The 26375-nt window shown below is 42.8% G+C and overlaps 2 protein-coding genes across 2 annotated transcripts in view; one reads left to right on the top strand and one right to left on the bottom strand.

Moving 5' to 3' along the window:
* The window catches only part of HIF1AN (hypoxia inducible factor 1 subunit alpha inhibitor), a 28106-nt gene extending 10005 nt beyond the window's left edge, over positions 1 to 18101 (bottom strand). The window contains exons 1-8 of the mRNA XM_049855364.1: positions 17971 to 18101; positions 8716 to 8937; positions 8192 to 8442; positions 4102 to 4250; positions 1887 to 2032; positions 942 to 1048; positions 483 to 546; positions 138 to 248 (exon numbers count right to left, since the gene is read on the bottom strand). Of these exons, the coding sequence (XP_049711321.1) occupies positions 138 to 248; positions 483 to 546; positions 942 to 1048; positions 1887 to 2032; positions 4102 to 4250; positions 8192 to 8442; positions 8716 to 8895 (1008 nt within the window). The 5' untranslated portion in view covers positions 8896 to 8937; positions 17971 to 18101. The remainder of the gene's footprint in view (positions 1 to 137; positions 249 to 482; positions 547 to 941; positions 1049 to 1886; positions 2033 to 4101; positions 4251 to 8191; positions 8443 to 8715; positions 8938 to 17970) is intronic.
* A 51-nt stretch (positions 18102 to 18152) lies between these two features.
* On the top strand, positions 18153 to 22996 carry NDUFB8 (NADH:ubiquinone oxidoreductase subunit B8). Its single transcript, XM_049855744.1, has 5 exons — positions 18153 to 18265; positions 18493 to 18619; positions 19924 to 20023; positions 20798 to 20953; positions 22811 to 22996. The coding sequence occupies exons 1-5, from the start codon at positions 18181 to 18183 to the stop codon at positions 22901 to 22903; spliced, it is 561 nt and encodes a 186-aa protein (XP_049711701.1). The 5' UTR covers positions 18153 to 18180; the 3' UTR covers positions 22904 to 22996.
* The last annotated feature ends 3379 nt before the right edge of the window (positions 22997 to 26375 follow it).

The raw sequence follows: 26375 nt of genomic DNA, 5'->3' as shown, positions 1-26375 counted from the left end.
ACCCATAACCTCTATGCAGGGAGAGGACACCAGATACTGAGACAGAGGAGCTATGGAGACTGTCACACCAATTCTTACTGTCTCTGGTCAGTCAGCCCACTGAGCCATAGGAGTGCCACCTGGGGGCAGCCACATACCTCTTGTGGGTTCCCCAGGGCCTCTCCAAGCATCTTCTCAATGTTTCTCATTATGGCCACTTTCTGATGAGCTTTGAGAGGATATTCAATTCTCTTAGGGGTGGGGGCTCCCTGTGAAGGAAGCAGCAGCTCAGGAAATGCCCTTAGCAGCAGACTTCAGTGTCACCCCACTGTTCCCAGCACCATCCTCCCATCTAAGAAGCCCAATTCAATCCTACTCTCTTCATCTCCCCAGAGACCTGGGAATCATTTCCAGGGACAGTCCACCTCGCCGCCCTGCTCCAAATCGTTTATTACACCTACCCCACACCCTAATCCCATCTAAAAAAAATCAACCATATTCACCTTATACCAGAAGTTCACAGTGATAGTAATTCCCCCATTTAGTAATGACTCTATGTGATGCCACCTGCAAGAAAACAAACAGGCTGTTTGCCACCGATACTTTCAGAGATAGGAATAGAAAACCAGGTAGTGTTCAGCTAACGCAAAGAGTGAAGAGACCATCTTTATATACTCATCCTGTAAAACACACACTAGGGCTACAAGCAGTAGTGTTCAGTCTCCAAACACCAAGGAACCAAGAACAGTTTCTCCAGCCCCAAGCCTCTGGAGCCTCTTTGGACTTAAATAGGGTTATCAATTCCCCCATATTCAGTATATTCATATCAGGATATATCAACCTTCCTGTGGACCACACAGGACCAATCCTGCTGCAATTCAGAAGAAGGGACACAGGTAAGGCTTTTCAAAGAATGGGAGAGAAAGCTCCCAAGAAGCCCCCAGCCCTAGCCCCCTCCTCACCAGTACATTGGGATGTAAAGAACATCACCAGGGCCAACCACTGTTTCATAGCCAACCACGTTCTGGAAATTGGGGAACCTCTCATAGTCAGGGTTGTCAAAGTCCACCTGAGATGTTCAAGACAGAGAGAAAAAAAAAATATCAGTCATCACCAAATCTTTGTCAGTAACTGCTCATGTGCTAGCTACCTTGGTAGTCAAAAAATATGCTTTTAAGTTTATATCCTGCAGAAGACACAACTCACAATAAACACACACACACACACACACATTCTATCTCTCTCTGAGCATGATGGTAAGTGATAAAGAATCCTAGGCTTTAGTGCTCCTGAGTTAAGGAGACCACCGCCTGAGCGTATGAGGGAACTAGCACTCATCCTTCACCCAAACCTTTAGAAACTTTCTCCCCAAAACATATTCTGACAAAGACTCCTACGTGAAGTGGCGGGGCAACCTTCTCCTCAAGAGAGGAGATGACCTCGCTGGCTGGCCACAAAGTCAGCCATATACCTCACCTAGATCCAGCAAATGCACTAAATGACACATCTCAATTCTATTTGCCCTTCTCCAAATCAGAGAGAGGTAGCATCCATGGCAAAAGAAAGCAATGAGTAAATCCAATGGAGACACAAGCATTTTGTTCTATGAACTTGTAAGCCCATCAGAGTAACCAGAGTCTGCCAGCACCAGTGATGGGGTCTGCCCTCCAGCATTAGCTCTACAGTGCTGTTTATACTTCCAAACACTGGGGGACCACCAAAGGAGCCCGGAATATATAAGCTGTACTATGAAATTATCCTCTGGGTTTGTCTGTAAGGCAAGACCTGCCTGTAATCCAAACCCAGCATTACCACCACAGGGAAGGGGAAAGACAGTCCAGCTTTTGATCCCAAAGGAATTCCTAGACTCTAGAATTCTACACCCTCCCCAGACTACACATGCTCACCTGGCTCTGTCTGTCACATGGGTGATGGACAGGGTACGGGTAGAGGCACTCAAACTGATCCGGAGGGAATAAGATGCATCGTTTGTAGCCTTTGATCTGAGCAAAGAAGTTCTGTTGCTCATCATAATGAGCAGGTGTCACATTTCCTGCAAAAGGAAAGACATTATCTTATCCAGAGTAGTGGCTCTATCGCACAGGCTGGAACTTAGGGCCCAGCACTGTACAGAAGCCCAGCCTGCCCTCCAAACTAAGGGTTCTAACCGAAATTTCAGGCAGAATCAGAGAAACTGCAATGACAACTTTCAGCAAATTAGGTGTTACACTTTTAATGGGTAATAAGTCTAGCAACAATCACTGGCTAAGTATCCAAGATTGACTAGCAAATAGACTTTTCTAAATGATGGCGGCTGTCCTCACTGGAATCAATAGCTCATAAAGATGATACTTGTAAGCCTGGCAAAAAGTAACATACTGGGTGTACTTATAATCTTTTTGACCACGGCAAGAATTCAAGGGTAGCAAAACAGAAGCTACTGGTGTCAATAATGATCTACTCTGACGGACTTAAGCAGTCACTTTAAGCTGTATGAATATGCACTTGCTTTGGGCAGCTCTTCTGGAACTCAAAGATTCTCAACCTTTGCTCCCACTTCAACACACCTGTGGGACACAACACTTCTTAGAGTAACACTGGGGCTGTTGAGTCTCGTCTCGGGGGAAACGCATCAGATTCCTGAGGACAGTGTTGTGTAATCTGAATAAAGTGACATGATCACCATCTTTTAATTCATTCTGCCCTAGTGTACGGATGCTCCAGCTACTTGTTTTTGACTGAAGCCACATCTGTTGCCTATCCTCTGCACAATCCTTCAGAGTTGAACACACACCTCAGCAAGGTATGGAGTTTAGAAAACACTTCCCAGCTCTGCCTGGGTACGCCATGACAGCTGCTTTCTTGAGTGCTCAGAGTTCTTGAGCATCCTCGAAGGGTAGCTTCTCTCCTATCTCTGCCTGAGGGATTTGCTTCCCTGAACCCAAACCACAGGAAAGCAAGGGAACAGAAAACCTTAGAATTAAGTAAACCAGAACTGGCTACTGGCTGGCCAAGTAAGAAGTAGTTACAAGGGAGCAGGTAAGTGTCAATTCATAAGTTGCATTGCTGGAAGCCTTTATTAATACTGGCAGCAAAGGAACAGAATCTGAAGAAAAGACAATCAAAGGGGAAGAAGAGACTTCACAGAGCCCAGTGGTGAACGACAATAATTACTCTGTACCTGACAAAATCTACTTTCTTGTTCAACCCAGTTTATTCACCATTTACTAAGTACCTACTCTAGGTTTGGCATTGAGTTAGTGCCAGAAAGAAAAGTAAGAATGAGGGAATGGTCCCACCCCGAAGTAGCTCTCCTCCTCCTGACTGGAGTTTAAAGGCCTTTCCTCATATTCAGAAAAAAAAAAAAAAAGAACATGTTCATTTACTTGCTTTGTACGTGTAAAAGTCTCTGAAAGGATACATAAGCAACTAACTACACGGGGAGGCTGAGAGATAGCGATGAATGAGAGATTTATCACTCCATAGCCATTTATACCTTCTGAATTTTCAACTCCATGAACGTATTATCTGTTCAAAAGAAAAGGCTAAAATTAAATTGGAAAAAAAAAAAAAAGTTTCTCCTCTTTTGGGAGGATAAAAATCTTCTGAATACAGACAAATCCAACAGCACTAAGTAGTATTTCAGAGAGGTCCCTAGTACCTGAATATATACACTCGCACAGCACCTGAGGAAGGGAAAAGGGAACTCTTCTCAGAGAGCATGACACTATCATAAAGACCTAACATACATTAAAAACAAAACAGAACACTGAAACCATTGCCATCGAGTCAATTCTAACTCATAGCAACCCTACAGGACAGCGTAGAACTGCCCCCATAGGGTTTCCAAGCAGCAGCTGGTGGATTCGAACTGCTGACCTTTTGGTTAACAGCCACGCTATTTATCACTGTGCTACCAGGGCTCCTAACATTCGTTATATCTCACTTAATCTTCACAACTATTTACAAGATATCATCGTACTCATTTATAGCTAAAGAGACTGAAACTGAAAAAAATTACGTGACTCTTTCAAAGTCATAGAGCTAATAAGTGGTGAAGACAGGATTAGAGATCAGGTTTGTATGGCTCTAAGTCATGCTGCTTTTTGAAAGATTTCTTACCTTCCATGCCGATGAGCAGCAGGTTGGAGGTCAACTGCCCCCAGCCACGCTTTCCCTGCTGCTTATTAATCCAGTTCCAATTAAAACCCAAGAAGTCCATGACAATCTTCCTGCCCACGGTGTCATTGAGTGTCTGCTGCAGATACAACCTACGTTCCCCAAGAAGAAAATCACATTAGTGCATTCACACAGTCCCTGACATGGCCTCCCCGCAGCTGGAAATACAAACCCAGACCCAAATCCGCATCAGCATTTCCCCAGACAATAGCTGTAGCCACGTGAATATTAGCCAACTTAAATGATCACAGGAGAATTCACACGCTGAATTCTTTCCTATCTTTCTTAGAGCTCTCTTCAACACCAAACTTTTTACTTTAAAGAAGTGACTCTTGACCTTCTCCAGGTCACAGCACAAATCCTTTAAGAATCCAAGGCCAGTTCCCCAGAAAAACACACATACACACAGAACTTTTCACACAAATCTATAGATTTCTGGAAGCCTATCCACAGATCCCAGAACAATGAATCAGTCTCGCTCTAGAGACTCTCCAGGCCCGAGATATCCCCTTTCACCTTTGATGGCCATTGTGATAGACTGCATTACTGTTCACCAAGAACTACTTCCCTCCTAGTGGGACAGTTATTCTTCCACAACCCCTTGAAGTCAGGCTTGCTCTTTTAATCTGCTTTGGCCAATGCAACGCCCACAGAAGTGGTTCGGGTTACCTCCAAACTCTTACTTTAAGAACTAGTACACACTACTGCCACATCTTTCCCTCTGCTACAGCAAAGTTCCAGGTAGCAGCTAGTTGGGACAATCTGGGTCCTAGACTGAAAATGATGAGCCCCCAGGTGTTCTGTGATGAACATATTACATGAGTGAGAAATAAAACTTTGCTGTTTTAAGCTGTTGAGCTCTGGCTTGAAGCCTAGACTATCCTGACTGGTTCAGTCACCAATCTGTAGGAGCCTTCTATAGCTGAAGTAAAATGGAAGATACCTCATCAGGCTTTCAACAAGCTCAGGGTTCCTAACCTCCCTGAGAAACGTCAGAGGTTATTTAAGGGATATGGAGCCCAGGCACACCTGCTCAAGCTCCACAAAAGACATTACTAAGAAATAGGTAAACTTGAAGCACAGAGGAGACAGAAAGCAGCTTTGTTCTAGTCCTGAGAATGTTAGTCCAAAAGGCTCAAAGGTATCACACTGCCTAAAGCCATAATGTTTAAGGCACATTACTTAGACATCTTGTTTGGGACACAGAACTCTTCAAGACTCAAATGGAACCTATGAACCCTCTCCAGAGATTATATACATGTTCATGCAAAAATTTTTCAAGTAAATTTGAAAAAGTCAGGGACATTAACCAAACATAAACCTAAACAACTGTCCTGTTACACCTGAACAGTAAATGCCAAAAATGACTTAAAGAGGATCCTAATATACTTTACCCCACAATCAACAACCTACACAGTTATACAATGGAATTGTCTGGTGTTAAAGTCAACCGGTAGGACAAAACTTGCACATAGTAAAAAGTTTTCCATGACAATTCCTTAAATCACCCATTATAGGCGATTATACTCACATGACATACACAGTACAAATTATACTCATATCTCATGCTCAGTGAGGCAAAATGCTCTCACTATGGGAGGTATGCGAAAACTGGACAATGAAAAAAGAAGATAGAAGAAGAATTAATACATCTAAGTTGTGGTGCTGGTGAAGGATATGGACTACCAAAAGAACAAACAAATCAGTCCTGAACAAGAAATAAAGCCAGAATGCTAAGAAACAAGGATGGCAAAAATTCATCTTGCTTACTTTGGACACACGTCATCGGGGAAGATCAACCCCTAAAAAAGGTCATCACATTCAGTAAAGGGTCAGCAAAAAAGAGGGAAACCCTCAAAGAGATAGGTTGACACAACAGCCACAACAATGGGCTCAAATATACCAAAGATCATTGTGTTATACATAAGGTCACCATGAGTCAGTGCCCACTCAACATCAACTAACAGCAACAACAATAATTGGGGTGCAGGGGGTAGGGAAGACAAAAAACTTAAAAAGTGGCTGAGGAACCAGATTCATGTGTCTTATCTCATACTCATTCCAGAGAACATGTCCATTCAGTAGAATTATACACTTTACCAACACCATTTACATCAAGCTCGCTCTCTCAACATTGTGTGTGTGTGTATACTGTTAAATTTGAGGATACTGATGCATGAGACGACTGAACTGAACCAGTCTTTATGAGACAGAAAGAGATCAATCACAATTCAGATCTTGGAAACTCTTTTGGTCAAAGTCCCATCATTAAGACAACTGCTAGATGCCAGGAAAAAGGAAAACATATTTCAAATCCATTCATTTAGCCACATATTGCTGACAGGGAGTCAGTAAGAGAACTAACGCAGAAAACTAGGGAGAGGCCAAGGGTTGGGTACCAAATGTGTGATTACCATTCACCATGAGGTAACAACATGGATCTATTCATCTACTCAATGAAACCAGTTCCCCAGAGGAAATGTTACAGTATAGGACTGAATGCTGTCTATGACCACGTAAGACACTGTTTGCATAAGTCAAAATAAAAGCACAGAAAAAGAATCACTCTCTCATATGTGTCTTGCGTTTGTTATCATTGGCACAATTGGACACTGATGACAAACATACCCAGCAGTCCCAACCTAATCTGATCTTCCCTAGAGGATCCTGATATTCTTTACCCCAGAACCACAACAATCTATAAAATTTTTTCACTTGAACTGTCTGCAACCAGCTTAATGCTTTGGAGCAAAGGATGCAAACTGGCAATCTCAGGGCTAAAGCCAATACAGGCTTTTTTGTTTGGCTTTCATGCAGCGTTTTCAAAAATTTGAATTAGTTATCCACTAAAAACCCAAAAGATTTTAAATAAAAATCCTGGTTTCTGGCTTCTCTTTAAAAAATTAGACTACCTGGCAACTCTCAAATGGAAACAACCAGAGTCAAGTAATGACTTCTCAGTGTGAATAGGGCATATGCCTTCAACTTCATCGTTTTGTTCATCTTTCTGACTCTTCTAGGCAACTGTTAAGTCTCACTTTATGAAAAGGAAGACAAAAAAATACAGAATCACAGTTCAAGCCTAATCATTCCCTCATTTCCCAAGCTAACGAACTGGTCAGCTGTAGCTCCAAGAATCACTAAGAACAACTCAAAAAACATTCTGCATCCCACTTTGGAGAGTGGCGTCTGGGGTCTTAAACGCTAGCAAGTGGCCATCTAAGATGCATCAATTGGTCTCAACCCACCTGGATCAAAGGAGAATGAAGAACACCAAGGACACAAAGTAATTACGAGCCCAAGAGACAGAAAGGGCCACATAAACCAGAGACTACATCAGCCTGACCAGAAAAGCTAGATGGTGCCCAGCTACAACGGATGACTGCCCCGACAGGGAACACAACAGAGGACCCCTGAGGGAGCAGGAGAGCAGTGGGATGCAGGCCCCAAATTCTCATAAAAAGACCAGACTTAATGGTCTCAGACTTGAAGGACCCTGGTGGTCATAGCCTCTAGACCTTCTGTTGGCCCAGGACAGGAACCATTCCCAAAGGCAACTCTTCAGACAGGGATTGGACTGGACAATGGGTTGGAGACGGATGCTGGTGAGGAGTGAGCTTCTTGGATCAGGTGGACACTTGAGACTATGTTGGCATCTCCTCCCTGGAGGGGAGATGAGAGGATGGAGGGGGTTAGAAGCTGGTGAAAGGGACAGGAAAAGAGAGAGTGGAGGGAGGGAACAGGCTGTCTCATTAGGGGGAGAGAAACTGGGAGTATGTAGCAAGGTATATGTAAGTTTTTGTGTGGGACTGACTTGATTTGTAAACTATCACTTAAAGTACAATAAAAATTAAAAAAAAAAAAAAAGGAACAACTCAAACCCCTCACAGGTTGGAAGAACAAAATATTCATTCGGCCGGAATCCAGAGATGTGAGATGCCAATCTCTACTCACCCAACTCCTCCTTCAAACAAGTACTGGAAAGGAAGATGAATACCCTAAATCCAATGGAAAACCACGATCTGAAACTTACCTCTCTTCTCCTCCTCGTTGCTGTATATCCTGCAGTTTCTCAACAAACTCATGAAATTTCATTTCCTCCCTGTTAGACCTCGGCTTAAAGTTCTGGAAATTGGTCATCTTCTTCTCATCATAGTACAAAAATTTGTGGGTGCTGGCACTGTACACAGAGAAATCCCCGTTGCCAATATTCTCTTGCAAGTATTCAAGGTCCCACTTCAGAGCAGGATAAACAAGATTGGTGTCTGTCAATACCACAGGTTCCTAAGCGAAAACACCAGGTTAAAAAAAAAATCTAAGTCGCGCCAAGGAACTGGTGAGTTCTCTCATGATTACAACTACTTTCCAACTTCAGAATAATTTCTCCTGTTAATGAACATGAACCCCTCAAATCCCAATTCTCCTCACCTCCCTCTCTACCACCCCTTAAGCTCCAGTCCACAACCCCGTCTGTTACCACCTCTTACATCTTTCGCCTCTGACCTCTCCTCCCACCGATACCCTTCCCCCGCCCTTTAGGAGCGGCCCCGCCCCCACCTCATTCTCGATAAGCTCCTCCGCCCGAGGGTCGCTCTGACTCAGACGCGGAATGGGCCGGGTCGGAAAGCTATAACTGCGCAGTTGAGACTCATCCCAGGCGGGGCCGGAGGCTTCAGCCTCTTCCCGGGGCTCTCCAGAGCCCGAAGCGGCAGCCTCCGCCGCCGTCGCCGCCGCCATCTCCGCCGCTAGGGACGGCCCCGCCGGAACCGGAAGCTCCGCCTATTCCGGATAAAACCACAACGGAAACCATAGAGATGGACTGCGCGAGAGAGCGGTGCCGTGACGCCAAGGACCCGAGGCCGAGGCTTGGGAGAGCGCTGTCTAAATCTGACTTACTGGACGACCATGGATATCCCACATTTTCAATTTATATTAGTTATAAAGGCCATATCAACTACCTCTACTGTTTACTTAGTTCTTTTGACTGGCTGTGGGAGGCAGAAGTCTATGATGGATTTCAAAATTCCCACCCCTTGTTGTACATGCTCTGTGTAATTCTTTCCCCTTAAATGAGAGCCAGAATTGTGAATATGATGGAATAACACTCCTGTGATTTAGTTACATTATATGGCAAAGATGTAATTAAGGTTCCTAATCAGTTCACTTGGAGTTAATAAAAAAGATGAACTCAAGGTATCAGGGAAACCAGTCAGGGAGGCAATCAGGGATATTATCCTGAATGGGCCTGACCTAATCACTAGACTAACCTGGGTTTAGAGGTCTGAGACAGAAGAAGTCAGGGATATTTGAAGCAGCTACAGCAGAGACTATCCTATTGGAGCAAACTGCCATGTGGCCGAGAATGGAAGGTGGCCCCTAGAAACTGAGGAAGACCCCAGGTGACAGCCAGCAAGTCAGCAGGGACCTCAGTCCAACAATCAAAAGGAGCTGAATTTGGTGAGCAACCACGAGCTTGGAAGAGGACACAGAGCCTCAGATGAGATGGCAATCCCAGCTAACACCTTGATTTCAACGTGGTGAAATCCTGAGCAGAGATTTAGCTAACCTATGCCTGGATTGATCCATGGAACATACGAAATAATAAATTGGTGTTGTTTTAAGCTGCTAAATTTGTGGTAATCTGTTGTAACAATAGAAAATAAATACACTGGCATATACAAGTAACTGTGCTACGTCAAACTGACAACAGGGTTATCTTTGTGGAGGAAGTTAGGACTGGGGGTGGCAATCAAGACTTTGTTTTCTCTGAAATGATTAAATTTTTACAAGAATATATTCATATATAACCACAGCAATTAAAAATAAACTAGACAGAAGATTCAAATTACTAAAGCTGGGAATGAAAGAGGCCTCACAGAAGATCCTACTGATCTTATAAAGGATTATAACAATACTATGAACAACTGTATGCCAAAAAATTAGATAACCTGCATGAAATGGACAAATTCCTGTTGTTAGGTATCGTCAAGTCTATTTGGACTCACAGTGACCCTATGTACAACTGAACGAAACACTGCCAGGCCCTACGCCATCCTTACGATCCTTGCTATGCTTAAGCCTGTTGCTGTAGCCGCTGTGTCAATCCATCTCGTTAGGGGGGTCTTCCTCTTTTGGGGTGACCCTCTATCAAGCATGATGTCCTTCTCCAGGGACTCGTCCTCTTGATAACATGTCCAAAGTACGTAAGACAAAGTCTTGCCATTCTCGCTTCTAAGGAGCATTCTGGCTGTATTTCTTCCAAGACAGATTTGTTATTTCTTCTGACAGTCCATGGTATATTGAATATTCTTCACCAACACCATAATTCAAAGGTGTAAATTCTTCAGTCTTCCTTATTCATTGTCTAGCTTTTGCATGCATATGAGGCTACTGAAACAGCCATGGCTTGGGTCAGGTGCACCTTAGTCCTTAAAGTGACATCTTCGCTTTTTAACACTTTAAAGAAGTCTTTTGCAGCAGATTTGTCCAATGCAATATGTCATTTGATTTCTTGACTGCCGCTTCCATGGGCATTGATCGTGGATCGAAGTAAAATGATATCCTTCACAACTTTAATCTTTTCTCTGTTTATCACGATGTTGCTTATTGGTCCAGTTGTGAGGATTTTTGTTTTCTTTGTATTGAGGTGCAGTCTATACTGAAGGCTATAGTCTTTGATATTCATCAGTAAGTCCTTCAAGTCATCTTCACTTTCAGCAAGGAAAATTGTGTCATTTGCATATCACAGGTTGTGCATGAGTCTTACTTCAATCCTGATACCCTGTTCTTCATATAGTCTAGCTTCTCAGATTATTTATTCAGCATACAGATTTAATAATTATGGTGAAAGGATACAACCCTGACAGCGCACACCTTTGCTGACTTTAAACTACACAGTATCCCCTTGTTCTGTTCGGACAGCTGCCTCTTGGTCTATGGACAGGTTCTTCATGAGCACACTAAGTGTTCTGGAATTCTCATTCTCCACAAGGCTATCCATAATTTCTTATGATCCACACAGTCAAATGCCTTTGCATAGTCAATAAAACACAGGTAAATCTTTTTCTGGTATTCTTTGCTTTCAGCCATGATCCACCTGACATCAGCAGTGATATCCCTTATTCCATGTCCTCTTCTGAATCCAGCTTTGAATTTAGGGCAGTTTTTTGTCAATGTTCTCCCGCAACTGCTTTTGAATGATTTTCAGCAAAATTTTACTTGTGTGTGATATTAATGATATTGTTCAGTAATTTTCGCGTTCTGTCAGAATATCTTTCTTTAAAATGGGCACAAATACATATCTCTTCCAGTCAGTTCGCCAGGTAGCTGTCTTCCAAACTACTTGACATAGATGAGCGAGCACTTCGAGTGCTGCATCCGTTTGCTAAAACATCTCGACTGGTATTCCGTCAATTCCTGGTGCCCTGTTTTTCACCAATGCCTTCAGTGCAGCTTGGATTTCTTCCTTCAGTACCATTGGTTCTTGATCATATGCTACCTCCTGAAATGGTCGAAGGTCAACCAATTCTTTCTGGTACATTGACTCTGTGTATTCCTTCCACCTTTTGATGCTTTCTGTGTCATTTAATATTTTCCCCATAGAATCCTTCAGTATTGCAACTTGAGTACTGAATTTTTCTTCATTGTTTTCAGCTTGAGAAACGCTGAGCGTGTTCTTCCCTTCTGGTTTTCTAACTCCAGGTCTTTACACATTTCATCGTAATATTTTACTTTGTCTTCTTAAGCCACCCTTTGAAATCTTCTATTCAGCTCTTTTACTTCATCATTTTTTCCTCTCACTTTAGCTACTCTATGTTCAAGAGCAAGTTTCGGGGTCTCTTCTGACATCCATTTTGGTCTTTTCTTTCTTTCCTGTCTTTTTAATGACCTCTTGCATTCTTCATATATGATGTTCTTGATGTCATTCCATAACTTGTCTAGTCTTCAGTCATTAGCGTTCAATGCATCAAACCTATCCTTGAGGTGGTCTCTAAATTCTGGTGGGATATACTCAAGGTCATGTTTTGGCTCACAAATTCCAGAGTGACACAAAGAAAATCCCAGGACCAGATGGATTCACTGGTGATTTCTACCAGTATTTAAAAAAGAAGTAACGCCAATCCTTCACAAATTCTTCCAAAAAATAGAAGGAGAGGTAACACTTCCCAACTCCTTCCATGTGGCCAGCATTACCCTGACACCAAAATAAGTTAACAGTATCACAAGAAAAAAAAAATTACGCACAGCTATATGGTGCCCACCTACCACCACTGACTGTTCTGACAGAGATCACAATAGAGGATCCCGGACAGAGCTGGAGAAAAATCTAGAACAAAATTCTAACTCACGACAACAACAACAAAAGACCAGACTGACTGGTCTGACAGAGACCGGAGAAATCCTGAGAGTATGGACCCTGGACATCCTTTTAACGCTATACTGAAATCACTCCTGAGGTTCACCCTTCAGCCAAAGATTACAAAGGCCCATAAAACAAAATGAGACTAAATGAGTGCACCAGCCCAGGGGCAAGGATGAGAAGGCAGGAGGGGGCAGGAAAGCTGGTAATGGGGAACCTAAAGTTGAGAAGGGAAGAATGTTGACATGTTGTGGGGTTGGCAACCAATGTCACAAAACAATATGTGTATTAATCATTTAATGAGAAACTAATTTGCTCCGTAAACCTTCATTGAAAGTGCAATTAAAAAAAACTTTATGGAGCATTGTTCTACTATGACAAACATGGGGTCACCACAAGTTGGAATTGACTTGGCAGCAAATGATATGGCATGGGAGCCTATTCCTGCAGAATTAATGGATGAATCTTTAAAAAAAAAAAAAAAGATTATATTGTGTGACCAAGCAGAATTTACCCCAGGAATGCAAGGTTGGTTCAACACCTGAAAATCAATGTAATACACTATGTTAATAGAATAAAAAACAAAAACCACATGAGCATCTCAAGAAATGCAGAAAAAACATTTGACAAAATCTGACATGCTCTCATGATAAAAACACTGGACAAACTAGGAATAGAAAACAACTTCCTCTACTTGATGAAGAACATCTACAAAAACCTCACAGCTAACACCATACTTAATGGTGAAAGTCTGAATGCTTTCTCCCTAAGACCAGAAATAAGACAAGGATGTCCACTCTCCCCACTTCTATTTGGAGGTTATAGCTAGGGAAATTATGCAAGAAGAAAAAATTAAAGGTACCCATTTTCCTTTAGATTAGATTAGAAAGGAAGAAGTAAAACTATACATGCAGATGACATGACCTTGTGTATAGAAACTCTTAAAGAATACACACACACACACACACAATTAGTGTTAATTAAGCAAGGTTACAGGATACAAGATCGAGATACAAAAATCATTTGTATTTCTCTCTGTATGTTAGCAATGAATAATCTGAAAATGAAATTAAGAAAATAATCCCATTTGTAACAACATCAAAAAGAAAATATTTAGAGATAAATTTAACAAAACTAGTACAATCTTGTACACTGAAAATTACGAAATACCATTGAAAGAAATTAAAGAAGACCTAATGAATGGAAAGATGCCTGTTCATGGATTGGAAGACCTAATGTTGTTGAGAAGACAATACTCCCAAAACTGATCTACAGATTCAACAAAATCTCTATCAAAATCCCAGCTGCCACTTTTGCAGAAATTTACAAACTGATCCTAAAATTCATATGGAAATGCAAGGAACCCAGAATAGCAAAAACAATCTTGAAAAAGAACAAAGTTAGAAGGATCACACTTCCTAACTTCAAAACTTACTACAAAGCTATAGTAATCAAGACAGTGTGGTACTGGCATAAATATAGACATATAGATCAATGGAATACGATTGAGAGTCCAGAAGTAAGCCCATACATTTAGGAGTAATTGACATTTGACAAGAATGTCAAGACCATTCAATGGGGAAAGAATAGTCTTTTTAGCAAATAATGCTGAGACAACTGGGTATTCACAGGCAAAAGAATAAACTTGGCCCCTACCTCATACCATATACAAAAATTAACTGAAAATGGATCAAAGACCTAAATGTAAGAGCTAATACTATAAGCTCTTAGAAGAAAACAAAGGAGTAAATCTTTGTGATGTGGGGTTAGGCAATGATTTCTTAGATCTGACATTAAAACAAGCGACAAAAGAAGACATAAATTATACTTCATCAAAATTAAAAACTGATTTTTTTGTGCATCAAACAACCCCATCAAGAATGTGAACAGAAACCATATATCTGATAATAATGTCATAACCAAATATATATAAAACTTCTACAACTTAAAAAAAGACAAATAACCCAATCATAAAATGATCAAAGGACTTGAATAGACATTTCACCAAAGATGACATTCAAATGGCCACCAAACACACTAAAAGATGTTCAACATCATTAGCTATCAGAGATAAATCAAAACCATAATGAGATACCATTTCACTTCCACTAAGATGGCTAAGACAAAAAAAGAAAGAAAAAGAAGATAGCAAATGTTGGTGAGAATGTGGGGAAATTAGAAACCTTATCCATTGCTGATGGGAATGTAAAATGGTAATGGTACAGCCGTTGCGGAAAACAGTGTGGCAGTTTCTCAAAAAACTAAAAATAGAACTACCATATGACCCCGAAATTCCACTCCTAGGTATATACCCAAAAGAGTTGAAAGCACAGACTCAAAAAGACATTTGTACATCAATGTTCATTGCAGTACTATTCACAATAGCCAAAAGGTGTAAAAAACCTAAATGCCCATCAACAGAGGAATGGATAAACAAAATGTGGTACATACATACAATGGAATACTAATCAGCCAGTAGGAGAAATGAAGTCGTGATACATGCTACAGTATGAATGGAGCTTGAAGACATTATGCTGAGTGAAACAAGTGAGTCACAAAAGGACAAATATTGTATGACCTCGCTTGAATAAAAAGACAAGAAAAGGCAAATGTGCAGAGACCAAAGTTTATTAGTAGTCACCAGGGGTGGGAAGGAGGGGAAAGGGGGGGCAGTTATTGCTTACAGAGTACAAAGTTTTGGTTTACGGTGGTGGAAAAATCACAGTGATTAAGGGCAGGGTTGCACAGATGATTATTTTAAGTGTTGTCAATAAGTTGTACACCTGGAAAAAGATGGATTGGCAAAAGCTGTATTATAGATACATTTACAATGACAAACAAACAAACAACAACAAAAAAGAGTAGCTGCTGAAGCTGCTTATGTACAACGAAACACCGCATGGGATTTGGTTCCTTGGTTTGGAGGTTTAGGGTCATGGTTTCATGGGACATTCCAGTTAATTGGCCTAATAATGTATTTTGTGTTTCTGTTCTACCTCCTAGTTCGCTGCATAGTGCCAGGGGTCTTAAAAGCTTGCAAGCGGTCATGTGAGGCAAACCATTGGTCTCCATGTGCCTGGAGCAACAGAAGAAGAAGGAGAGTCAGGAACAGGAGGAGGAAATAGAATGTGTGGCTAATTGCCTCCATGAACAACTGCTTCCTTTGCTGTGAGACCAGAAGAACTGGATGGTGCCTGGGTGCCATTACTGAATATTTTGATTAAAGATTCTATAGCAGAATCCTGATCAAAAGGGGAAAAACACAGAACAGAATTTCAAATTCTCATAGAATCCAGACTTTCTGGAGCCATGGAGTCTAGACGAACCCCTGAAACTATTACCCAGAAATAATCTTTCAACCTTAAACCAAAAATATCCCCTGAAGTCTTCTTTAAATGAAACAATAGTTTAGATTAACTAGTAAAACATGTCTGCCTTGAGCGTTATGCTCTTTTAAGATCTATCTACATGGGATCAAATTGACAACAGCAACTTGAAAGGTTAGATAGGAACCTTAGAGGCCAGTAAGTTTATGTTAATAGGGGAGGAACAGCCCAGAAAAGGAGGGTGAGAATGTTTGCACAACTCAATGAATGTAATCAATGTCACTGAACTGTACATGCAGAAACTGTTGAATTGGTGTGTTTTGCTGTATGTATTTTCAACAACAACAACAAAACAATGTGAACAGACAACCCACAGAACGGGAGAAAATATTTGCAAATCGTATGTCAATAAGGGACTGGTATCCAGATTACACAGAGAACTCTTAAAATTCAACAACAAAAAGGCCAATCACCAAATTTAAGAATGGTCAAAGGATTTGAATAGACATTTCTCCAAAGATACAGATATACAATGGAAATAAGCTCACAAAAAGATACTCAACAACATCAGTCATCATGGCAATGTAAATAAAAATCACAATTAGATACTACTTCATAATCACTAGGATGGCTATAATAAAAAAAAATGGACAAATTAAAGTGTTGGCGGGGATATGGAGAAATTGGAACCCTCATACATTGCTTATGGGAATGTAAAATGGTGCAGCAACTTAAAAAACAGTTTGGTAATTCCTGAAAAAGTTAAACATACAATTACCATATTACCTAGCAATTCCACTCTTAAGTGTATATCCAACAGAACTGAAAATATACTCCACACAAAAACTTTGTACAAGAATGTTCATAGCAGCATTATTCATAATAGCCAAAGAGTGGAAACAATCCAAATGCCCACCAACTGAAAAATGGATAAATAAAATTTGGTATAGCTATACAATGGAATATTACTTGGCCATAAAAAGGAACAAAGTACTACTACATGTTGCAACAGGAATGGATCTTGAAAACAGTATGCTAAATGAAAAAGTTCAATATGACAAAAAGTCACATATTGTATGTATGATTCTGTTTATATAAAATGTCCAAAATAGGCAACTCCATGGAGAAGAAAAGTAGATTAGCGGTTGCCAGAGGTTAAGGGCATAGAAGAATAGGGAGTGGCTGTTAATGGGTGTGGGTTTCTTTGGGGGCTGATGGGAATGTTCTAGAATTAGATAGTACCGATGGTTGTACAACTTGGTGAATGTACTAAAAACCACTCAATTACATGTACATTTCAAACGGGAGAATTTTACAGTATGTGAGTTATATCTTAATAAATATAAAAAAAAATTAGATCAACTCTTCTTGACCCAAATTAGATCAGGACTTGCAATTGGTTGAATGCAGATGTTGCTCAATTATTCTGAACATCATCTAGTGATGCTCATTTACAAGAAGACAAGCTACTGTGAAGTAGTCCTCCCCACCACCGACATACTAAATAGTATGTATCGGTTTTTATTGCTCTGATACATATCTGAGAATGCCTATAATAATGGATTCTGCCCCCAAACATAGTGATCACTCTAAAATTTGCTACAAACATGTAGTTTATACTGTGAAGATTATGCAAACCCCAATTGTGTAAATAAAGCGAAAACCAGTCATGTGCAAACGTAATAACGTCCCCCATTCTTCCATTAAACTAGAGTTTAATTGTGATCTAGTTTGAAATCTACCCAGGTTTTAGCTAATCTGAGGCTTTAATCACTCTAAGGAGAGCTGCCTCCTGTGACAGGTTGGGCTGAGGTACTGGGACATTCAGATGTAAACACGAACCGAACTGATTTTTTGCATTGCACTATGCATCAAAAGTGAAGGATATCAACGAATTTGAAGAACAGAACAAGTCCAAAAGCAGAATTTGAAAAATGATCACGTTTGGAGATGGGTGCAGGAATACCTGTGAAGGAGATGAAGCAGCCAGAGAAGAGAATACAATTCGTTTTACTTGGACAGCTCCTGGGGAAGCTCTCCACCTGAGCTGTTCAGGTTTTGAGTTCCCATTATCAGCTGAGGGAGAAAAGGGACACAACAATCTGAAGTATCAAAGCAGTAACCTACCTGATTTTCTCTCCTTTCTGCTACTCCTCCCTGTTTCTATCCAATCCCTTCACGTTCTCAATGACTTTCCAAGACCTTTTAAGTCCCGCACCTGTTGAACCTTTTCAGGACTTCTCTTCACTACGGGCTTCCCGCGTTGCGTTTGGCCCGGCTCAGCCGCCGTGACGAGGCTTTTGCGCATGCGCGGGGTGAAACGTGAAGAAGGTGAAGATGGCGGCGGCCAGAGCGGGGGTCCTGGGAGTACGATGGCTGCAAAAGGCATCCCGGAACATGGTGCCATTGGGTACACGGACAGGTCGGCGAGAACTGGCGAGGCCTCAGTGTGGGAAGGGGATGGCTGAGGTTTGCTGTCCCGGGAGGGAGGTTTTATGGGATACCATGACGGCCGTGCCTGGACGGGGTGGAGGGTCCTGCTGGTCGGGTTAAGTCCTGGGTTCTGGCTTCAGCTTTCACTGCAGCTTGAAGCCTTCGGGGCGACAGGGGAGCGGGGTTGCTTCTAACCTGCCCTGTTCTGCGCTCCAGCCTCCCACATTACCAAGGATATGCTCCCCGGTCCCTATCCCAGGACCCCAGAAGAACGGGCCGCCGCGGCCAAGAAGTATAATATGCGAGTAGAAGACTACGAGCCGTACCCGGATGATGGCATGGGGTGAGATAGAGAGGGTCTGCTTTCACCGGGGTAGCGATGGGAGGAGGACGGCTGGGTTGGGTGCATCGACTGTGACCCTTTCCCCTGAACCTTCTCGTGACCCTTCAGAGTCAATGATGCGGATGCTTTTCTCGATGGAGCGAAGTGGGAGGGAGTGGGTGAGCAGCTGCAGCTGAGAGGACTTCAATTTTCTCCTTGGCTCAGGCTGTTTCTTCAAATGAGGAAACCGAAGTTTTAATGGCTCCCTTGAGGACCGCCGAATAACAGGAACCTTCCTTGGCTCTATCGAGAGCGCTGGATTTCATTTAGATTGAGCATCTGCTGGGCTCAGGTGCTGTTATCCAGGCACGTGACCGGGCTGGAGCTGGACTCCTGTCATGAGAACCTTATTTGTAGATGGAGTACTCTGTATTTGTGTGTATATATTTCTTTTAGAAAATATATTTGTCGCTGTGCATCTATGTTTTTTTTAGGTATCTGGAAATTATAGCAACTGTTAGAATAAACTGCCAACTGCCTTACCCCAGCGGATGTTATACCTCCCTCTTACCCCTCTCTCCAACCAATCTCCACATAACATCCCTATGATTAATTATCTGAAGTGATTGCCATTGCCCACATTTCCTGTCCTAGGAAATCTTTTAATCTTGGTTTTTAGTAGCTCCTATTCTTCTTGCTGTTTTCTGTGACACGTGTCTAGTCATCATTTCTTCCGTTTTTTATTGTGTTGTGGACAAGAGCAGCTTTGGCAGCAGTCTTTGTAAGGTGAATCTGGATCTGTTGGAGGAAAACTCTGCTTAGCAAGAAATACCATGAGATCTCTAAGTCATAGAGATGTGTGCCAACTCCTTGGTGGTTGAGGAACAATGTTGCAATGAAAAGAATACTCCTTTACTCTAGAACACCAGTCTTTTTGTTTTTATTCTAATTAGTGGATGTTCTTGGGTTCAGACCCTAAATTTCAGTTTCTTTTTCTAAGGGAATTAGAGTAACTGATCTCTAAGTTCGCCTTCAACTCTCATATAGCATTGAGTGTTTCTTCCTTCTTGTTGAAAGAAGGTAAAGAAAGCTTATGTATGTTATAATGTTTCAGAGTTTGTCGTGAACTTGTAATTACAATTTGGATGTATGTGGTTAGTTCTGTGCTTAGTGAGTAGAACTTGAAATCTGGATTTGAGAGCCAGTTCCTCTATCCTTAGGTGAGGCAGTTATCTCTGTCACTTGGTTTCTCATCTTTGAGACGAGGAGAATGAATTGTCTGAGGCTGCTCAGAGCCACTTTAAGTAGTTCTTGCTGTCTTTCAGGTATGGTGACTATCCGAAGCTCCCTGACCGCTCACAGCAAGAGAGGGATCCATGGTATCAGTGGGACCACTCAGACCTGAGGGTGAACTGGGGTGAGCCGGTGAGAGAATTATATGCCCTTTAACCTTTCTTTCTTCTCCATAATCTCTGAGTATTCTTTCTTTAGCTCAAATGGCACCTCTTGTCCAAGTAACACTAAGCTCTCCTGCCCAAGGAATCAAGGTCCAGTGATCTGACACTTGAGGTTCCACATGTAGCATGTAGAATGGGACTTCTGGGAGTAATCCAAGTTTCGTATCGTGAAAGTTGTGAATTTCTATGGTCGAGCTGTCTCTGGTTGGCAGAACCTAGATGGGCCGGTACCCAGTTCTGTGGGCTGCAGTATCTCAGGCCTGGCTCTCAAGATGTTGCCCCAGGGCAGTAAAATGCTTCTGTCAATGGACTGGACAATGGGTTGGAGAGAGATGCTGATGAGGAGTGAGCTACTTGCATCAGGTGGACACTTGAGACTATGTTGGTATCTCCTGTCTGGAGGGGAGATGGGAGGGAAGAGGGGGTTAGAAACTGGCAAAATGGTCACGAAAGGAGAGACTGGAAGGAGGGAGTGGGCTGACTCATTAGGGGGAGAGTAAATGGGAGTATCATCATCACTGTGAGTTGGAATCGACTCGACGGCACTGGGTTTTTTTTAAATGGGAAAGGTGTATATAAGTTTATATGTGAGAGACTGACTTTATTTGTAAACTTGCACTTAAAGCACAGTAAAAATTAAAAAAAGCTTCTGTCAACACTTGTATCAGGCTCTGGCCTCTCTGGACTGCCTGCCTTTTGCAGGAAGAGCAGTATGTGACAGTTATCTGCCATTTTGCCTTAGCTCCACTGGGACCTAGACATGTACACACGGAACCGTGTGGACACATCCCCCACGCCTGTTTCTTGGGATATCATGTGTAAGCATCTCTTTGGCTTCGTGGCTTTCATGCTGTTCATGTTCTGGGTCGGGGAGAAGTACCCCACCTACCAGCCTGTGGTGAGTATCTGGGAAGTGCCCCCCTAAGCATGTTTCCTTAGCCCCTTTTCCTGAGGGATTGAAGTCCCTGGAAGAGAGATCCAGCCAATACCAAGATGTGAGGCCCTTACCCACTGGCCCGAGATAAGTATCATAGCATGGCTCCACCCCTAGGACTTGGATCAGTCCGGGTGAGAGGAAACAATTAGGACTAGGTGAGGAATGAGAACATGGAAGCCAGATGTGTTTTGTCGAGAGTGGCCATTTGGGCACTGTACTCATCACTTACATTCTAATAAATGATCTTTCTACGTACAGTTAAGAAATCTAGAACTGAGCCTTTATCTTTTGCTGGAGGTATGAAGGACACTTAACTTCCTCTAGGGACTGGAAGCAATTAAGTGTCTAACTACAAGCATACACAGTTATATTTTGGAGAGAATGTAAAGGATATAGAAAACACTCTCTAGCTTTAAGGAAGTTTAATTTGGTTAAAAAGAAATTTAGATAAGATGACATGATAAGTAACATTTGAACAGGTATATGAGAGTTTGGCACAATTTGTGTGTATATATGTGAGTATGTGAATGTATGTGCTAAGGGATATGAGGTGCTGTCAAGGTGCTGTTAGATGCTAAGTATATACATATACAGAGTTTAGGTATAGTGAGAAGCTGGAGAGAACATTTGGGGCAAGAACAGAATGAAGGAGGGAAAGGGATGAATTAGCTGGAGTGAAATAGGTATACAAAATAGTTTGTAGACAACCAGCTGCATTGGTTACTTGGAGAGCTATTAAAAATTCAGATTCCTAGGCTCCATTCCCTAGAGACCCTAATTCTGTAACTCCGTGGTGGGGTTTTAGATTCGATATTTTAAACAAGCTCCCAGGTTTGGAAATCACTGTGTTAAAAAATATTGAGATGAGATGATTTGGATTGTAACTCATTAATTCAACAAATATTTATGGAGCCCCTACTACATACCAGGTGCAGGGTGTGCTAGGGGTTGGGGATACAGTGATGCCTTGGTTTGCCTCTAGGCAGCAGGGAGCCATTGTGGGTTTTTGAACAGCAGGGTGACCTAATGAAGGGTGGGTTTTAGGAAGATTAATATGGCTGTAGTCTACAGGATGGATTGGAGGGAGAGGAACTGAAAGCAGGGAGGCTGCTGTGTTTGCAGTTGGCTGCCCAGTGCTACCTCTGCAGAGGTAATCAATGTCCTGATGGTAGCGGGTATGTCTGTGTGCACTGACATGAGCCTTCCTACCAAGCCCCAGGGGCTCCAGGCTGGAGAGTGCACATAGGGCTGGTGTGAGCACTAACTTCACTTCAGGAGAGCAAAAAACACAGTGTGGCTCTTCCATTTTTCAGTTCTGTAAGCACATCACCCTTTCTCCTCCCCCTGAGCTGTGTTCTCTGACAGCTGTTTGTTGGTAAAGTCAGCAGCCCCTAAAACACGTCCCAGCCGTGTCTCCTCTGTGCTTTCTCCCACCGCTGCTCCTGCACGCCTCATTTGCTAGGCCACTTCAGTGGTGGAACCATTAGAGGCTGAGTGACTTAAAGGAGATTGAGTCTGTCTCGACCCTGAGAGAGAGTGGGATGGATGGATGCATCGTCTCATTTAGAAAGCTTTGACTCTCTCTCTCTCTCTCTCTCTGGAACACTGTAGGCGCCACTTCTCTTACAGTCTAAGCTCTCTCTCTGCCTTGGGCTGAGCAGGGAAGAGGAATGCTGCTCCTGCCTGTTCTAGCCCAGCTGGGTCTGACCAGAGGCTGCTGTGCATTCCCGTTTACCATGCGTGATTGTTAGCTCAGAGTGGGGTGTAGCCAGGTGTTGGCTGGATGTGTATTCTTGCTGACCTGTGTTTTTTCCTTAGGGGCCGAAGCAGTATCCTTATAATGATCTGTACCTGGAACGAGGCGGCGATCCCACCAAAGAGCCTGAGCCAGTGGTTCACTATGAGATCTGAGGAGGCTTCCTGGGCTTTCGTGTCCCCTAATTAGGACTCTCTTGTTCCTAGAGATTAACCTTAATGAAATCCCTAATAAAACTTGGTTCTGTGGTAGCTGTGCCTCATTTCCCCAAAAACAGCCACTGCCGTGAGGAAACTCATCCTTGTCCTTTTTTTAAATTTCTGCCCACTGTCTGGGATTGGCCTTCCCTCTTCCCTGCTCTGGGACTGGAAGAACAGGAGGGGTAAGGAAGGGGTAACCACAAGAAGATATTCATTTGTTAATTTTGCTGGGACTCTGAAGGTAGCTGAAGGTTCCAGGTGTGTAGCAGGTGGGAAGGTAGTGCAGCAGGGTCAAGGAAAAAGGAAGATAGGTTCCGGACTTCCCAAGTTGGAACAAGATTTAGTTCCCATTAAAAACCTTTTTAACAATGGTTTAAAAAAAAAGGCATTTCAAGTACATTATAGGGTAAATGGGGCCCTGGTAGTGCAGTGGTTAAGCGATTGGCTGCTAACCAAAAGGTCAGCAGTTAGAATCCCCCAGCTGCTCCTTGGAAACCCTATGGGTTAGTTCTACTCTGTCCTATAGGGTCGCTAGGAGTCAGAAGCAACTTGATGGCAACTGGTTTGGTTTAGTTTTATAGGGTAAATAGAAGTTTTTGGACTGGCCTAAGGCTGTGACTGTCTCTGATCTTCTTTGTGTTATAAGAATATATATTCTTTATTCCAAAGCAACTTCTGAACCATAACTTAAGTTGAATTAGAGGACAGTTCAGTGAGTTATTATTGAATCTATGCATAGTCTTCATTACCTTGATGATTGACCCAAGCTCTGATAATAGCCTTAGAAAGAGCCCAACCAAAAACCCATTGCTTTCAAGTTGATTTCAACTCATAGCAACCCTATGGGACAGGGTAGAGCTACCACATAGGGTTTCCAAGGCTGTAATCTTTATGGAAGCCAACTGCCACATCAAGTGGCTGGTGGGTTTGAACTGCTGATCTTTGGCTTGGCAGCGGAGTGCTTAACCACTGTACCACCAGGACAGAGACAGAGGGCTCCTTTAGAAAGAACAAAACCCTGTTTTTGAGAGTCTACCTCATAAAAACCCACTGCCATTGAGATTCCGACTCAGTGATCCTATAGGACAGAGTATAACTGCCCCATAGCGTTTCCAAGGACCGCCTGGTGGATTCGAACTGCAGACCTTTTGGTTAGCAGCGGTGGCTTTTGACCACTACACCACCAGGGTTTCGTCAACCTCATAGCATCTGTTTATAAGTGAACCAACCCATGTTCTTTTTGTCCCTTTGGGGGACATTTTTTAAAGTTATACTGCTTGGAAACCTACCCCATAAGGAAAAAAAAAGGCATTAGACACGCATTCAGTGTGGTCTATTGAAGCAAGTCCATTCAAGTTAGAGAGTGGGCCTTTTAGTGGTTGTCCAGGCAGTGAAAGAGACCTTTGTGAAATCAGGGAGTGTGTGCTTATACTGAAACACCTGTCTTTAAAGGTCACCACTACCTGTCTTCACTCTTTGTCCTCTATAGTATTTGATAATCATTTATTTAACAAGCGTCTGTGTGCCTAATATATATCAAGACTCTGAGAGGCCTTGGGGATATAGAGTTGAACAAGACAACATAACTGCCTTCAAGTAGTTACCTAGAAGAGGAGGCCAGTAGTTATAAAAAAAAGACAAGAGATGCAAGTTGAGAGGAGAATACTTTTTTTAAAAAAACCATGTCCTGCTTGAAACTATACCTTTGGTTCAAATTTCGCTTGGAACACTCCATCGCTGGCTCTTCTGCCTTGTTCCATAAATCTAGGTGTTGCAGAAGGTTCAGTTTTCAGCTCTCTCTCTACTTTCTCTTGGTATCATCCATTGTTATGGTGCTAAGAAGTTCAAGAAATACTTGTTGAGTGCTTAATATGTGGGAAGAGTGGGGCAGGCACAAATAATACCCTAAATTGTCTTCTGTCCTGACTGCAAAATTCTCCTTGGGCAACACCATGAGATAAATGACTCCCCATCTTTAGAGGTAAATTCAAGCAGGGATACAGTATAATCCATGCATTTACCGGAAGTTCTAAATCAAATAACTTAGGTCTAAGATCTGCACCTGCCTACAGGACACATTTGGAATTGCCACAATTTCCTCAACACAAAAAATAAACATAAGATTTCTTCACCTTTACTCCTCACTTCAAGTTCTCTAGTTCTGTTAACAGCTGTACTGTTTTTATAGTCTCCCAGGCTGAAGGCCATAATAATTTTCCACCGCCTTGGAAGTCCTATGGGACAGCTCTACTCTGTCCTACAGGGTTGCTATGAGTTGGTATCAACTTGATGGCAGTGGGTTTGTTTGGTTTTTTGGACCCTCACCAGTTTCAAGAGCCTGTCCAGCTGTCCTTTACAGTTATTATCACAATGTTCATGCAGGCTTTCATCCTGGTATTTGCATTGTTCTGTTAAGCCTCCTACTTTGAGTCCCTGCCTCCAGCTCTGCTCTCCAAGAGGATCCACACTGCAGGTCTCAAAATATAATCATCTTATTGCATCCCTACACATAAGTTTCAGTAACTCCAAATTACCTGCAGAGTTACATTGGTATTCCACAATCCGCAGCCAGTCCATTCTCCCAACCACAGCCTGTTTTGTTCAAGGTATGGGGCATGCCGGGACGCTTATTAGTTGGGTGGGCCCCTTCCGTGCCGGAACACCACCTGGCTTCTCACAGCTCCAAGGAGCAACACCTGTCTTACATTCCTGAAGGTGTTCTAGAAAGCCCCTGGTTCACAGTAATCTGGCCCTCCGCATACCTGTAGCTCTTAGTTACACCAACAACTTTAGGGTATCAGTTATTGCTGGGCTGCAGTGTGTCACTCACTGCCACTTATTTGTGGCCTCGTTTGCTTTTTACCTTTTCATCAAAGTGGATTACACCGAGAGCTCCTGGGGCTTGGGCCAGGTCCTCTCCCGCTTCAGTAAGTGGATAATTGAATTAGTGTGTTCCCTTTTCAGAGGCTGCCTCACTCTACCCCCAGCCTGGCTCAAACTGAACAGACCAGAGTTTACTAGTAGCAGAATCTGACCCCCTGCGCCAGAACTGCGCAGTCACAGGCCAGTTGAGGCAGGCTTGATAAATACCCAAAATGCTATGAGAACACCTTCTCCATCGCGCAGTCCGAGTCCTCCGCTAGCTTTTCTCCGCGGCGCGCGTGGGCGGTGGTGGCCCTCCAGCTAGGGCCACTTTTGGCCCTTCGCAGCTGCCGTCCACAGTGCGCCGCTGAGCCCGAAAGCCCTTAGAGAGGGCCGGCAACGTCTGGCCGCACCTGAGCCCTCACTTGGGCTCCCTCCGCGCAGGCTCTTTGTCCCGTCTTGTCTAGGGGCTCTGGGGCGCGGAGAGCAAAGGCCCGGGCCTGGGCGGAGACCGTGCTGGGGAACCAGAGCGCCGCTTCTCCCTCCGGAGAGTGTGGAGGGGAGC

This window comes from Elephas maximus, chromosome 16 (genome assembly GCF_024166365.1).
Source record: "Elephas maximus indicus isolate mEleMax1 chromosome 16, mEleMax1 primary haplotype, whole genome shotgun sequence".
Lineage (NCBI taxonomy): Eukaryota > Metazoa > Chordata > Mammalia > Proboscidea > Elephantidae > Elephas > Elephas maximus.
Note: the sequence above shows the minus strand (reverse complement) of the source record. Positions and strands in the feature narration are given on the sequence as shown.

Coding starts and splice junctions, on each gene's coding strand:
- NDUFB8 (XM_049855744.1), top strand. CDS start 18,181: ATGGCGGCGGCCAGAGCGGGGGTCCTGGGAGTACGATGGCTGCAAAAG. Junction 18,266..18,492: donor GCCATTGGGTACACGGACAG/GTCGGCGAGAAC, acceptor TCTGCGCTCCAG/CCTCCCACATTACCAAGGAT. Junction 20,954..22,810: donor ACCCCACCTACCAGCCTGTG/GTGAGTATCTGG, acceptor TTTTTTCCTTAG/GGGCCGAAGCAGTATCCTTA.